Here is a 15,924-nt window from a genome sequence, read left to right on the forward strand (position 1 = left end):
AAATTGGAATGCTCACACTTTTTATAACAGTTTGTTTGGGGGAAAAAATATACCGTTGATAAGACTATAGGTTAGTTAGATAATATCAGTACCAACAGCAATAAAGGATACAGACAAGAGAGGTAGTTGTAATGGCCAGAATCGTCCCTATTGGTATAGACTTCTGTGCATCTCTTAGATCTCCAGATCTGTTCGATCCCGCCATAATGCCTGTCGCAGAGACAGAGAGGGACAAAAATAGTGAAATTAAAGTAATTTTCCATCAAGTCATAATACTTAAAAACTTAAAGGATAGTGCAGTCAGCTGACTATATATTATCCAGCTTATTACACAGGTACTCGCCAAATAAATGAGTGGACATTAAATAATGATTGGACTTAGTTTCGGCTAAGCTTTTTAACCTTTCACTTAGAAAAAATAGTGTATTATAACATGTAACAGAGTGGATTAACATGTTACAGCATTGTCACTGACACTATGAAATAGCTGTTTACATCAACTGCGCCTTTACAGATTGGCAAAATGTTGCTGCTTGCAGTCCAGTTGTCATGGCATTGACAGACAGAAACATTATCACACACATAACCATAAAGCAGTCATTTGTTTTGTTCCATGGGTCAGGGACGATTCTAGGAATTCACTATTTGGGGGGCTCAGCCCCCAATGATGGTATGATTTAAAAATAATAATAATAATAATTTAATATATTGTTTGTATACTAGGTTAGGTATGAACAATACAGTAGGTTCTGCACTACCTATAAAGTTGATCCATGAATATTGATTTCATTTCAAATAATTTTATATAACCAACAAAAAGACAAACCTTATATTACTGTAATTGTCTAGATTGGCAAAATTTTTAATCTGTCCCATATTAAATCATTCCCTTTTTTGATTTCTATGTATTAAAAAAATAACAGCACATTAATCTATAATTCAGAGTTGCATCAGAAACCACAAATGCTCTCCACCACTCTAATGCTAATAAATGTATGTCACAGTCAGCTGCTGGGTCATTATTTAGCAGAACAAAATATATCCACATGCTGTTTCTCTATCACTGTCATTCACTCAAGCAGTTTAAATGCAGAGATGCAAAAGCATCAGGGGTGAAAAGGGTAATATATATTATTGTATATTTTTCTCAACACAATGTTTTAAACACTATTTTTTTACTCTATATTTGTACAGTAAACTTAACTTAAAAGAAGATCTACATTTCTCATTTTCATTCATGGAGATAACATGGAAAATGTGCCGTGCTTTATTGGAGGATTTCTGTCACCTGGTGGAAAACAAACTTTTAACATGAAAATGACATGAAATTACCAAAATAACCAGTAGATGGCTGGAGAGGACCACTCATTAGCCATTTATACTCCCTTGTATAGTTCTTAGTGTTTTATTATCAAATGAATATTATGACAAGATTTTACTATTTTATTGTACTGAAGTATTAAGTATAGCAAAAGACTCTCAAAGATCCTCTAGAAATGTATATTTTTTCTTTAATTGCCAATTTAAAAATGTAAAAAATGTAATTTTCAAATGAAAATAGCATCATAATTGTAAATCGCAAATTTTTAGGGGGGCTGAGTGGAAATTGATGGGGGTTAGGCCTTCCTAAAATGGACCAAGTGATGCCCCTGTTATGGGTGCCAACAAAAACAAGACAAATACGCAAATGTATTCTGGAAATAAGCCCAAAAAAAGAAACACAACCCGCCACTGACCAAATCTATAAACAAGTTATTGAAAAAACAATCCCAAAGTTGCTTACAGTATCTGGATTGGTAACTCTGCCTCCTTCCCATAGTGGCCCTCACATACAGAATTTAAAATTATTTTACAGGTAGCAAACACTAATAATATTACACTGCTTGATTCCTCAATTAACCAATCAGAATTAAGTATTTGAGGGTGTAATAAATAATAAATACATGTGTTTCTTAACCAAAGAGGACATATGAGTTTTACCTGTGGCAGAAGGAAAAAATATTCCGACCAAGAGGGTGAAGGAAGTGGCAATGTCAGCTGACACATAGAAGCCAAAGGTCTCCATGGAGCCATGGACATCGACAGAGGGCAGACTTGCCTTTTCGAGAATCTGCCCTTTCTCCATGTAATCCCCCCACATGTTTTCTGCACATACATGCATAAAAATAAAATAAATAAATACATATACAAAGCCACAAATACAGCAATGCATGTCAAGGACAAGGAGCAAGTGCCTGGAAAGAAGAGCCTTTTTTCATCATCTTCAAATATATGTTATAATTGTCAAATCTGTTTTCTTTTTCTTTCCTTTTTTTACCAAGATGACATGCTGTGGACCCGACAAGTGTTTCTTCACCTTTAATGATCCCACTGGCCAGCCCAGGAATGCCTGGGATCTCTGTAACATTGTTCTGAAAGAAGTACTCGTCACAATGAGCACTGCTGGAATTCTCAGAGCTGCAGAAGTTCTTCCAAAGCTTGGTGGTAACCGTCTCATTACCGACAACTACTGTCTTCCCACAAACATCAAACAAATCACGAACCAATGTCCGGTTTCCTAACATACAGATCCTACACATGGTAAAAAAAAAAAAAAAAAAGATTTATTATTTTATCTATTTACATTTTCATTTAAATATTACATTTTGTATTTTGTTTTGTCTAGCAACATAAAGACATACGGAAACTCAGGAGGGTGGAAGATGGATTTGACAGCTCCAGCATAGATAGAAACAATGGAGATTATGACACAGGCCAAGAACAGGGAGGCAAATTTGTTGACGTACTTGACCCCCACAAAGACAACTATTGCCATAAGGCTCAAACACATTGTGCCATACACTCGCATGTTATTCAGCATTGCACCACTCCCTGCATGAATATCTGCGGGATGGAATATGGCAGCCTGGGGAATCAGATATTTCTGTAGACAAAAAGAGTTGATGAGTGATTATTTTCGGAGCTGGATCATTTTAGGTTTTGGATCATTGTGTGTGTCACATAATAATATAAGGAGACTGACCAGAAATATTTCAATTGCTCCCAGTATGTACATGGCAGCAGCGAAGGTTGTGCCTAAATAAAAACAGAGACCAACTGCACCACCGAACTCAGGGCCCAGAGACCGAGATATCATGAAATAGGCCCCACCAGCTGCCAATTAAAAATAAATAGATAAATACATTTGTGTGTGTTTTTACTGTTAAATATTATATTATACAAAAGAGTATAATCACTACAAATTACCTGGAACTACACCATTGGTGGCTATGGCACTCATCGAGATTGCTGTTAACATTGTCTGTTAAAAATAAGATTAAATCATACATTTAAACATATTACCCTAAAGGAATATTTACCCTCTTCTGCTTTCTGTATATCAAACTCACTGTGCAATGATTGCCGTTACAGATCTCACATACTATACTGCCTGCCTGACTCATCAATAACAGCTCCATTTGAGGGGTATAGGGGTTTGAGGGGGTTTTCTGCAGTGAAAGTAGAAACTTAATCTAATAATGTAATCCAGTTGATTCAAGAAACCTCAAAATAATAATAAAATTAAAAAATATCCCAGGCTAAAACACCTACCCAGCTAACAGGGAACGTTTTCAGAACTTAGGATAACATTTTCTTATTCTCTTATCTAATAACAGAACGTTCTTTTAAAGTTAACTGGTATTTAATAATGTTCTCAAAACATTAACAAAAAAACATTATTCATGGAACTTTTTTGAGACATTTTAGTTGGATGTTTATCTATGTTGTTTTTAATGAAAATGTTATACTTAAAACTTTTTAATGTTCTCTAAACATTCTGATATGTTCTCATAGTATTTGCAAAATGATCAAATGGAATGTTCCCTTAATGTCTGCATAACCAAGAAAAAACATTTAAAAAACTGGACGTTTTAAACGTTCAGAGAACATTAAAATATAATGTTTTTATAATTTAATGAGAACGTTCTCTCATTTTTAGAACATTCTTAGAAAATATTTTTGTTAGCTGAGTAACATCTGATATACATTTTGTTCCAGGTGTCAAAATGTAGCATGTAAACGTAGTATTTTGAAACTTGAATGCTTTAAAATACTTCTTATCAGAGACGCTGTCATAGAAAAGCATAAAGGACTGCACTCAACTAGTGAAGCTGCAGAAGTTACTAAAGTATTCAGTCATGCACAACCAGACTGGTCTATGCAAAATCTTTCATATGTGAATTTATTCAAATATAATTATTTATGAATGTTCTTTTTGTTCAATATATCTTTTGATATCATATACTCATAGTTAATTTATCCTATTCAAACATAGTTAACCTTTGTCCTGAAGATGTAGGCCTACATGTCTAAATAGTGTTGCCACATCTCCAAAAGTTGAGACAGACTTATATCTTTCTTATCTCCATCTGGTATCTTGCCTCAAATCAAATGTGTTCGCATAAAGTCATTGTCCTACTTGGAATCACAGTACAAAGAATAATATTATAAGGTCTCTAGACATGATGAAAGTGTGAAAACCACTCTTGCGGGATGTAGTACCAAGCAGTCAAAGCATAGAGCGGTACATTTGACAATTTCTTTATCTGATCTGAATATATGTATTTGATCTGAACATATGTATAGTGTTTGCGAAGTTGTCTTTCTTAGAAATCAGGGTACAAAGAGAAATACCAAAAATTGTATCAAGTTCTTTCCCTAGTCCCTTCCTGTTACGTAACCACAGCATATCATTTTTTTAGTTTCAGAAGACATATTATTTTACGCTGCAACATATATTATTTACTGTCCGTGTCTCGTTTTGCACAATTGTCCATTGCCAGTGTCAAACTGCTTAAATGCAATGCAGGCTGTTTTTTTACAGGACAGATACACAGGCAAAAGTGTGGCAGAAAAGCCATGATAAACACAAACTGATAGTGTACTTATTAGGGTGTGTCTGCAGTAACTCACGCATGAACAACACATGAGAACGATGAGGAAGGACTGGACGACCCCTGCTGTTCCCACAATCCAGGTGAGACGCAGAAAAAGAATCACACCAAATATGTTCTGCAGACATGGCAGGTACACTCCCATCAGCGTGCCCATATTCGGAGACTACAGAGAAAAAAGAAGGAAAGAGAAAAGTCTCTCAGAATTTTTTATTTTGGTTAGAGTGAAAATATCATTTTCACTTTTTAAATAACCTTGGGCACTTGTCTTCTGGATGCATCAGCACTTTCTGCCTCTTCATGTTCTTTGGCTCCCTGAGTAACATTTGTGTAATTGACCAGCCGGCTGAGGAGAGACGAGACCTTCGGCCGGATATCCAGCTCTTCCTAAGGAAACATACCCCACACTAAGATATATAGCAGAATTCTACAGAAAGCATTTTTCCACTATTCATGTGTTGTTATTGATATTAATGTTAAGGTTACTGAGATTTTAGATCATACATTTAGTGGGAACTAAGTACTGCAAAAGAAGGAAAGGAAAATTAAAAATGAACCTCAAACAGAGCCAGGTTTCTGTCGTAGAAGTCATTCCTCTTAGATGCTGAGTCTGAACTGCTGAGAAAGGGACTGTCTTCTTTATGATGACCTGCAGGGGAAGGGCATTTACAACTTATTTACTGGATTTAACAGACATACGATATGTAGTTTGAGTTATTGATATCTAGTTTGAGTTATTGAAAATAATCTTCTTTGTGTATATGTGTATGGTGTCTATTAGAGTTTAGATTTCTTTTTTTACCCTCAATCCTTAATTTGCTTTACTGTTTTTATTATCCTTTTCCATTGTATCATCACACATATGATCTCATTTTTTTAAATGTATTTCCCCTCAACTGATGAATGATTTTTTTCACCAAAGATTTCTTTTCACTTGTTTATATCCAGACACTTTTAGGGTTTAGAGTTTCTTTTCTCAGAATAACTTTTTTCACCCACAATTATGTAATTTCCTGTCCTACTTCTACTAAGTTACTGTCACTATGACCATTCTTTACGTTCTTACATTGTGCCATTGTGCAACAATTGAGTGAAATGAAATCATTGTAATTATATATTTTTGGAATCTTCACATATGTAAAAAAAAATTGTGAGTGTGTGGAGATCTTGATTTTGTTTAGATTTATTAGGCTGATCTTCCCAACCTTCAAAGACATTCAATAAAAAAAATGGCATTTTGAAGCATACGGTAAAGATACAGAGAAAACCACATTAAAATTCTTCAAAGGAAAAAGCAGTTTATCCTTTTTTTGCACCCAATCTTTTACACATTTCATTATTTCATTATGTTCTTTAATCAGGTCACTGAATCAGAACACCTAAACAGTTGTTTGTCCTCATACTCTCTGCTTTCACAACAAATGTCAATACAAACACAAGTGAGGCACCCAAATACAGTGTCAGTCTTAATACGCTTTCTGTGATAGATATCACTGCTAAATTTGTCAGCTTCATAACAATTAAGCAGTTTAGTCAGTATCGCCCTACTTAGACTTATTTTAGTACATTAGCCTGTCCATCTAACTGTTTTAAGTGGTTTGGATTGACATGAGCCTCATTTAAGAGGGGGGAAAGAAGAATTTATACATTTTATCATTTGCAATTAATCAGTTCATAAGCTCAGAAAAGATTTTCACCAAATATACTTTCTCAAAAATATCTAAAAGCAAGACAAATAATAAGAAAAAAGAGCATGGTCTGAGGACAAGATTGTGTCTCTGTTTGTTTCCTATAAGTCTCACTCACCTGTGTCCAGGGTTAATGTGCCATTATAGGTAGAGTTTGCATTAGCATTGTTGTGGTGGATCAGCATGTTTGTCTATGTACAACAAGGCAGCCAGCACTCTGAGCAGTGGTCATAGTCTATATCCAGGTCAATGTGATCTATTAACTGTTACTGAGAGAGCGAGGGGGATCAGTATTCACACACACACACACACACACACACACACACACACACACACACACACACACACACACACACACACACACACACACACACACACACACACACACACAGAGAGAACATCGACTGATTTATTATATTGGAACATGTTATTTATTAAATGAGAAAATGAGAATTGTAAAATGCTGCCATCTAGGGGTTATACGTTGACAACTGTTCTTTCCTTAATCTGTATTATAGTAATGATAATATGTGGGTTGATTTTAAACACTACAAAGATGTTTACAATTTATATCCTGAGCGTTTTACCGAATTATTTCTAAGAAAAGCCTAACAGAAATGACTTGACAGCCCCACACCCAGAATGTCTCTTGCTGTGTGTCTGCAGGAGGGGGAAGCAAGAGCTTTATGGCAGCGGGTCTGAACACGTTAACAGGAATATGCCAAAAGCTGTTAATCAAAGCCAAAGCTATAACCACACGAATGTAGTGTTTAGTGTGAGCTGAAGTCTGAGAGTCTTAACATGCTTACTATAACAACATTTATCCAATCTAGAGAACACGAACATTACTTGTTCACATTGAAGATTGTATAGTTAATGTTTTACATGCTACACAGTCAGTTGTTTTCAACAATCTTTAAACATCACACACACAAGCTTTTGTTCCACATGTACGTGGGAAGACTCAGGCACATTTGGCAACCAGCTGCAGAAAAGTTTAGTTCAAAAACATCTGCATATTGTTGCTCAGACAATAGCCTAAAGGCAGACCAGCTTCAGTGCAAACAGCCTCCAAAGTGGAACATATTGAAGAGACAAAATGCATATCTTTTTATTTTTATGCTAGAAAATGCAAAAGCTGATTAACCTCAGGAAGAAATTAACCAGCTGGTAAGGAGCTTATGTATGAAATTTGCAAAACATCGCATTTATTACACATTTAAAGCCTTCATTATGAGTCAAAGTCATGCTGTTTAGTATGATTTAGCCTTTACCTACATAATTGCATAAACCACTCTTGCCTGATCCTTCATTACAAGTCAACCAGCTCCAGTGATGTTCACCCAAAAATGAACATTTTCCTGTTATTTACTCACCTTCATCCTTTCAGACGAACACAATCGGAGATATATTTAAAAATATCCTTGTTTTATAATGGGAGTGAATGGGGCGGGGGATGTGTTAATAATAATATTAATATAATAATTATGAATATATTAATTATATTGATGTCAACACAGCCAAACTTTTACAAGAGTGTTTCTTTTAACCTTTACAAACTATAAGATTCCAAACTTTTTTAAGTGTTTTTCCTGAGAAGAGAAGTTTGTTACACAATTAGCCCATCACTGGTAGACTGAATTAGATGAGTACAGTTGAATAAGCCTGTGGAATTGGACCCTGCTGGGAGAGCAGAGCGCACGAAGGCTTTGATGTGCGTTAATGAGGGAGAAGAAGCTGTACTGTATGAAGCTCCAGTAATTAAAAACATTAGCAAAAGGCAAAACATATATACTAAACTTACTCAAAAGTACTATGAAAACAACACTGTAAAAAAAAACCAAGTAAATAATGCCAATTAAAACATGCAAATAATGCCAGTTTTTATTTACATTGCTCAATTTGTTGTTGTGTTTAGTAACCTGTTGGGATTTCATGAGTTTGCTCCTCTACCTAAACTATTATTTAGCTGATATATTACCCATGTCATGTTTCATGTTCCAACTGTTGAGGTGTGTGTGTGTGGTGTTTCAATTGATTCCCTGACCCCATGCATATTATTTCTCTTTGTAAACATGAGATGATTGTATTCAAATATTGCCCAATTTACAATTTATATTTTGAACAATTTCTATTTAACTCTTTTATGTACAGGTAGGTTCATACAGCTTACAACATCTACAGTTACTTGATCTAAACAGGTACACAACCGTTTAAAAGGTTTGGGTTCGGTAAGTTTTTTTAAAATGTTTTTGACAGAAGTGTCTTGATAAAAAAAAATACACTACAGAAATATTATTACAATGTAAAATAACCGTTTTACTATTTCATTATATTTTAAAATGTAATTTATTCCTATGACAGCATCAGCCACTTCAGTCGTCGGTGTCAATTAATCTTTCAGAAATCATAATAATATGCTGATTTGGTCCTTTCTTATTATTATCAATGTTGAAAACATTTGTGCTTATTAATATTGTTGTGGAAACCCGACACCTTTTTTCACGATTCTTTGATGAATAGAAAGTTTAAACGAACAACATTTGTTTAAAATAGAAATATTAACCTTGTAAATGTCTTTACTGTTACTTTTGATCAATTAATGCTTTCTTGCTAAAAAAAAATAAAATAAAAGTATTAATTTTGAGAGCTTGACGTATGTCCCTATTCAGCACAAGCTTTAGATGACCCCTCGGAATGCTTCAAATCAGACCAATGTCTGCTTTTATACCTTTTTTTTTTTTTAGCTCTGTTCCTGATCTTGATGAAGTCAACAAAACAATTTTATATTTGAGATTAGTAAGAGAAGTCAGTTTAAGACATTCTGTGCTGCAGGTAGCTGTGCTGCACTCAGCTGTCTCTCAACAAGAAGTAATACAGGCCCTCTTTGTGGAAGAGGATCTATTGTTACCTTAAAGTCAGAGACATTCTTGGTGTTAAGGACTGCCAGGCAGCTCCCACTCGAAAACAGCATGATGTTGCTTGTTTTTGTGTGTGTCAAATAACTACTCCTTCAGGTTATCAAGAAGTATTGGTTGTCAGGAGCCAGTTGAGGAACAGTAGAACACATCAGGTTTTTGCTATACCACTCATGAACAAAAAAAAAACTTTTTTCAGTTGTGTTAGAAAATACTTTGTCAAAGACAAACAGCTAGAATAACACCTCTGTTAGATTTAAGTTGCCACTCCTTAGCTTATGCTATTGCTAATAAACTCAGAAAGCTTGTTGGACACATAAAACAGAACTGAGCACTTTTGTGGCATTTATGTCATATATTTAGGAAAAAAATGCCCTTTATCCATCTTCTTCCCTCTCTTCATCTCTTTTCCTCTTAGTAACATGGAAGTAAGGCATGACTGGTGTATGGGTTTGACTGAGAGCTGATGCTTTTCCATTACAGGCCTGTTTCAGCACAATGACCGCAGTGTGTACTGCTTTAAACATAAGTTAGCAGTGTGAACACCCTCCTTCTGCTTTGCCCCTCCTAATTTTAAATGACCCACCAGTGTGACTGTCACATAAGACTCTTCTTCATCAATCTATGCTTATGCATTGAAAATCTTATTGGTACTTTTGTATTTAGAGATCTACAACCTCAGTGACCACCCAAAATATCTCTTTTCTCATGTCTATGTGGTGATCAAAAGGCTGAAGTGATGCTGAATGTAAAACAAATACATCTTTTACTAAGAAATTTTAATCTAAGGAATTGGATTAAAATTGAACTTCTGTGAGTTTTCCAGCCTGTCATTTCCATATTTAGAAAGAAAGTGAGCGAGAGAGAATATAAAGTACATGGGAAATCAAAAATACATGGGAAATATTTGAGGTGAAAATCAGTTTTTGTATATATAGTATATTTGATTTTTTTCTATAAAAAATATAGAGATAAAATGTTCTTTTGGTGTATGTATTAAATATGCATTGCACGCTATTAATTCTTTGCTGTCCATTATGTATGATATTATTATTTTTTTACTGCTTTTGCAATGATTAATTTATAATAAGCTTTATAATTTTTTCTTATGGTCTGCTGTAAGGGAAGAATCTGCACATACAATTTTCTTTTTTTCCCCTGCAGTGATTCATTCAATGATTCACTTTGTTCGTTCATTTCAACATAAAAGTACAAATTCGTTTCTCTCTTTTAAAATGCGCTAGAGAATAAAATGGAAAATATGGAGGAAATAAATGCCAGTTAAACCCTCAGCTGCTGTCTTGGCACAAAGAGAGGTCTACATCTTTTGTGTCCATGAATACTTGAGGCCTGTCCCATTATTGCAGACCCCCCGGTCCCGCCTCTGCTTTGGCTCTTGATTGTTTTCCTTTGTCACCACAGTGGTGTCTGGCATGTCAGCACTGTGCCAAGAGTCTCAGCTTGAGTTACTTTTATATCCCTCCCCTTACATCACATATACGTCATTTATACAGATGCAACTTTTCCAACATGATAAAGGTCCCTCAAAAATTTCCAACAACTGGGATGTAAGTAATCAGAGGGTTCTATGAATTTAGCGACTAAACCATTGCCATGATAACTCAATAGCTGATGCTTTAAGGATGTCTGTCATGTATACTAGGGTTAAATTTAACTTTTAAACTGAATAAATGTTTAATCCTAGCTCCTGATGTAGTTTAACCAAAAGTTTTATGCTTAGAGGGATGATTTTCCACAAAGTGATACATGAAAAGAAAACTTACCATCTGAGCTAACTGTGTCTCCATGTCCAGGGTATCCTCCCTGTCCTGTGTCTCTGTAATCCACCCAGTTTATACCCTCCAGACTGTCATAGTTGGACGGTGAGTTATCCTGCACTGGTACCACAGTGAAATGGGGCATGTTTTCACCCGTTCAGTGTGAGTATCTGTCCCTCTCTTTCTCTTCTTTTGGCAGATAGCACGTTCCCGGCCAGCTGAACTCTCCCTGAAATCTCCAACACATTCCTCTACTCTTCCCTCACTTCCTCTCAATCTTTTAGCATAGTCTCCACCTTCTTCTCCTAGTCCCTCCTCCTGTTCGGACAAATAGAAAGGCTCTGAAACTTTGGCCTGTCTCACAGATTCCCCATGCTCTCACTCTCACTAATGTTTCCCGTTTATATGTGAATTACAATGTTGATGAGGAAAATAACTGTTATTAAAATCCAGACCCATTACAGTCTTTGCATACAACGGCTTAAAGTAAAACATTATACCGTTTATATGCAAAAATCTCTGTTTTCAAAACCTTTCATGGATGTTGTCTGCAGGAAATGGTGAATATCTTGACAAGACATGAGTGTACAAACAGCAGCCTGTTCCATCAAGTTAATAGGTAACAGCTCATTTTGGTGCAGCAAAATGTACAAATCCCATTTTAGACATCGTCAGCATATGTGCAAACTAGAGTATGGAAGTCTTTTCTTTTGAGATTCTCATCTTTAAGTGATATAACAGGGTGTTGATGTCTGTCTGTCAGTTTAAACATTTCCTTTCAAGGAACTGCATGCAACAAGGCCACAAAAGATGTGGGACCGTTGAAGTAGTCTGTAATTACTGTAAGCTTTCCATTTTCTTTCTATTTTAAGGTCAGGTCGTTTTTTAGCCCTGCCTAAAGCAAAATTGTAAATGCAATTGGATTTTTTTTTTTTTTGCTCTTACAGTCGGCAAACACTTATAAGGGGTATACTGAATAATAATGATACACTATCGTTCAAAAGGTTGTTTTTGAAAGAAGTATCTTATGCTCACCAAGGCTTAATTTATTTGATTATTTGCTTATTTATTTGGCACAATCTGACAACTGTCGTTCCCGGTGTAGACACGGTCAGACACTCAGTTTCATTCCTTTTTGGGAGAGGCACAGAAGGTCATAGACATGAGTGTTGGGGTAACATATTACAAGTAACGCGAGTTATGTAATCAGATTACCTTTTTCCTGTCCCCATGTTGAGAGAAATCGTGAGTGAGGTGCACATGTATCGTGTGTGCTGTGTAAGTTATTGTAATTGTTGGGCCCGATTTTAACCGTCTAAGCGCATTGTCTAAAGCGCAAGCCGCAAGTGCACTTAGGGCGTGTCCGAATCCACTTTTGCTAGTTTATTGACGGGAAAAATGGAAGGCGTGCGCAGTGCATTGTCTAAAAGGGTTGTATGGAAGTAAAATAATGACAATTGTTTTTGAAACAAAAAGCCTGTTGAATTGCACTACTTTAAAAAATATGCATTGCATTAACCATGCTTGCATTTTAATGCATTGTATTTTTAGGACTTGCATTTTTTATTGGCTCAAATTTGACACGGTTGAATATTTAAGCTGTGAATATTTCAATTCAAAACATTTCAAACACATTTTCATTATTAAAAAATCAATAATCCATATTCACCCTTCATATTTCACCTCCAAAATATTCAATTTTTTAAAAAATACAACCCATAATATTCAACAGGCAATTTTCGGTCCATTTTATTTCGCTTTACAAATTCGCTTCCACAAATTCAGTGGTTAAAATTCGACAGTAAATTCAACATTGGCATTAAGGAACTGCGGGAAAAGCAGTAGATTACCGATCATAATCTCCATCTGCTGTTAGTCGACCTCACCAGCAGGGGGTGCAAGCGCGTGTTGTTGACGAAGACCGAACAACAGTTAGAGCAAACCATTCATTCATAAAAACCATTTATAGAAATGTAAGTGTATTTGTGATTATTATGAGGGCTGTTTTTATGTTTAATTCCCTGTCTTCATGGTCCCTGTGTAGCCTACATGCATCTATTCTCTACCGTGAACGAGATTATAATGTTATTTCCCCGATGCTGATGTACAGATCAAATGGTAGGTAGGACATATTTCTCTTGGTTGTTTAGTTGCCTTAACTTTATATTGCGGCGATGTGCTGCCTACTAGGGTTTCCCTCAATACTTCAGCATTGCTGGACATATAAAACGCCTAAGTAACGTAGCTTAACTAATGCAGTGATATAAAAGACCAAACTCGCACCTTGTTGAGAAGGCTGTAGGCTACTATATGGCTATAGGCAAGAAGATGGACTCAGAATATGAACATAATGCGCAAAGTTTCACACTACGCGTTTCCCAGTGATACTTGGCATAAAGTTGGCTTGACATTGGACATTCACAAATTTAGGGACCGTCTCTAAAGTTACGTATACATTGGTACAAACGTTTCTAACTTCAATAGCATTGGGAGATAATGACTTACAGAAAAGTGGTAGGTGTCAGGCATGATGCACACCTTTTATATTTTTGATATGTATTCAAATAAATTGAAGTTTGCTATTGAAGGTAGAAACGTGTTTGATGTCGTATGTAACTTTAGAGACGTATGCCAGTATATCCATAGGCGTAATTTGCGGGTGGGACATGTCCCCACCAATTTTTGCCATGGTCGATATTGTCCCCACCACTTTTCAAAACCACTTCTCGCAGCACAGATGTACAAATAGCTTAAATAAAACATCTCCAGTTAACTAGCAGAGCATTCATTTTGTTCGTTTGATAAATAAGAGGCGATCTAATGCTGAAATGTGTCGTTTATGAAATCAAGTGCTCGTTGCCACTGTGGTCAGTGGTGCGGATACAGCTCTGGCGCGCTTCAATCGGTTGCGGAGACTCTCTTCTCTATTCGTTCCGGTGAAATCACAAAACAAACTGCACACAAACGTGTCCCTGCTTGATATACAACCACTGATAAATAAATTCGATTTTGATGAGCAGAAAAAAAAAAACTATACGGGTGCGGAGTAGAACCAGAAACCATTGACATGCTTGGCGAAAGATCTGCCACTCGACCATTACAGTACATACATAAATCTAAATTCTCTAAATATTAGATCTCATTAAACACGACAGATGAAGCCCAATGTACTATTTAAATCGATTGCTGGACATCGTAATGTTATTGTACATAGCCTACGCCTGATTTATGATTTAACATTGTATTAGCAACACACACGCACACGCACACACACACACACACACACACACACACACACACACACACACACACACACCTGTCCCAACCACTATGCCACTGATCAACTTATATCACAGGGAAACGCTGCGTGAAATTTTGTGCGTTAAGTTCATATTCTGAGTCCATCTGCTTGCCTGTAGCAATATAGTAGCCTGCAGCCTTCTCAATAAGGTGCGAGTTTTTCATATCACTGTATTAGTAGGCCTACATTAAGCTATGTTAAGAACTTTATATTCCAGCAATCCTGAAGTATTGAGGGAAACCCTACTGAAGCACATCGCTGCAATATAAAGTTAACAAATACACTTACATTTCTATAAATTAGTTTTTATCGTAGACCGTAAAATAAATGCTCCACGAGGCTTGCTCTAACTGTTGTTCGGTCTTCGTCAACAACACGCGCTTGCACCCCCTGCTGGTGAGGTCGACTAACAGCAGATGGAGATTATGATCGGTAATCTACTGCTTTTCCTGCAGTTCCTGGATGTCAATTTTGAATTTACTGTCGAATTTGAACCACTGAATTTGTAAAGCGAAATAAAATGGACCGGAAATTGCCTGTTGAATATTATAGGTTGTATTTTTTAAAAAGTTTGAATATTTTGGAAGTGAAACATTAAGGGTGAATAAAGATTATTGATTTTTTAATAATGAAAATGTGTTTGAAATGTTTTGAATTGAAATATTCACAGCTTAAATATTCAACCATGTCAAATTTAAGCCAATAAAAAATCCAAGTCCTAAAAATACAATGCATTAAAATGCAAGCATGGTTAATGCAATGCATATTTTTTTTCAAGTAGTGCAATTCAACGGGCTTTTTGTTTTGAAAACATTTGTCATTATTTTACTTCCATAGGGTTGTCCCTATTATTTTAATGATTAAAGGGTGTGTTTTTGGCATCTCCCATTGCCTTTAAAAGCCAGTTGCGCTGGCACCATGGCAGATTCGCTATTTACATGAAGGAATTTGCAAGCGGAAAGACTGAAGGCGTCTCCAGAGCGCAAACGGATCTGCTCGTGCGCGATGATAAAGCGTGCAAGCAGACCATCTACGGGACAAGCCGGTTTCCGCCATATCTTTATGTACACAATATTAATCTTTTACACTGTAATCCTTTAATTTTTAATATTTGGCTGGTTTGTGTGCTGCTGCGTGTGCACACAAGGGACACGCACACAAGTGTGCGTGTGCCCTGTGTGTGTAATAAGCAGAGTGTAGGCGCGTTGTGGACCGCCTGGCGCACATTACTAATGCGCTCTTTAAATAACAAAAAGAATACTGTGCATATTTCAGTAGCCTCAAAATAGCAACACACCAACAACG

At 36.1% G+C, this 15,924-nt stretch overlaps 1 protein-coding gene across 2 annotated transcripts in view; it reads right to left on the bottom strand.

Annotated features, from left to right (window-relative positions):
* Positions 1–11,596, bottom strand: part of slc12a4 (solute carrier family 12 member 4) — a 39,385-nt gene extending 27,789 nt beyond the window's left edge. The window contains exons 1-11 of one of the 2 annotated variants that reach the window (XM_077228848.1): positions 11,325–11,596; positions 6,741–6,891; positions 5,492–5,583; positions 5,190–5,321; positions 4,954–5,100; positions 3,247–3,301; positions 3,023–3,153; positions 2,682–2,923; positions 2,357–2,571; positions 1,981–2,145; positions 112–210 (exon numbers count right to left, since the gene is read on the bottom strand). In XM_077228848.1, coding sequence (XP_077084963.1) covers positions 112–210; positions 1,981–2,145; positions 2,357–2,571; positions 2,682–2,923; positions 3,023–3,153; positions 3,247–3,301; positions 4,954–5,100; positions 5,190–5,321; positions 5,492–5,583; positions 6,741–6,807 — 1,345 coding nt within the window. In that variant the 5' untranslated portion in view covers positions 6,808–6,891; positions 11,325–11,596. The remainder of the gene's footprint in view (positions 1–111; positions 211–1,980; positions 2,146–2,356; positions 2,572–2,681; positions 2,924–3,022; positions 3,154–3,246; positions 3,302–4,953; positions 5,101–5,189; positions 5,322–5,491; positions 5,584–6,740; positions 6,892–11,324) is intronic. The other variant, XM_077228847.1, reaches the window with a different exon arrangement.
* Between the last annotated feature and the right edge of the window lie 4,328 nt (positions 11,597–15,924).

Source organism: Siphateles boraxobius, unplaced genomic scaffold (assembly GCF_051911475.1).
Source record: "Siphateles boraxobius isolate OS27281-9 unplaced genomic scaffold, OSU_SipBor_1 130, whole genome shotgun sequence".
Taxonomy (NCBI): domain Eukaryota; kingdom Metazoa; phylum Chordata; class Actinopteri; order Cypriniformes; family Leuciscidae; genus Siphateles; species Siphateles boraxobius.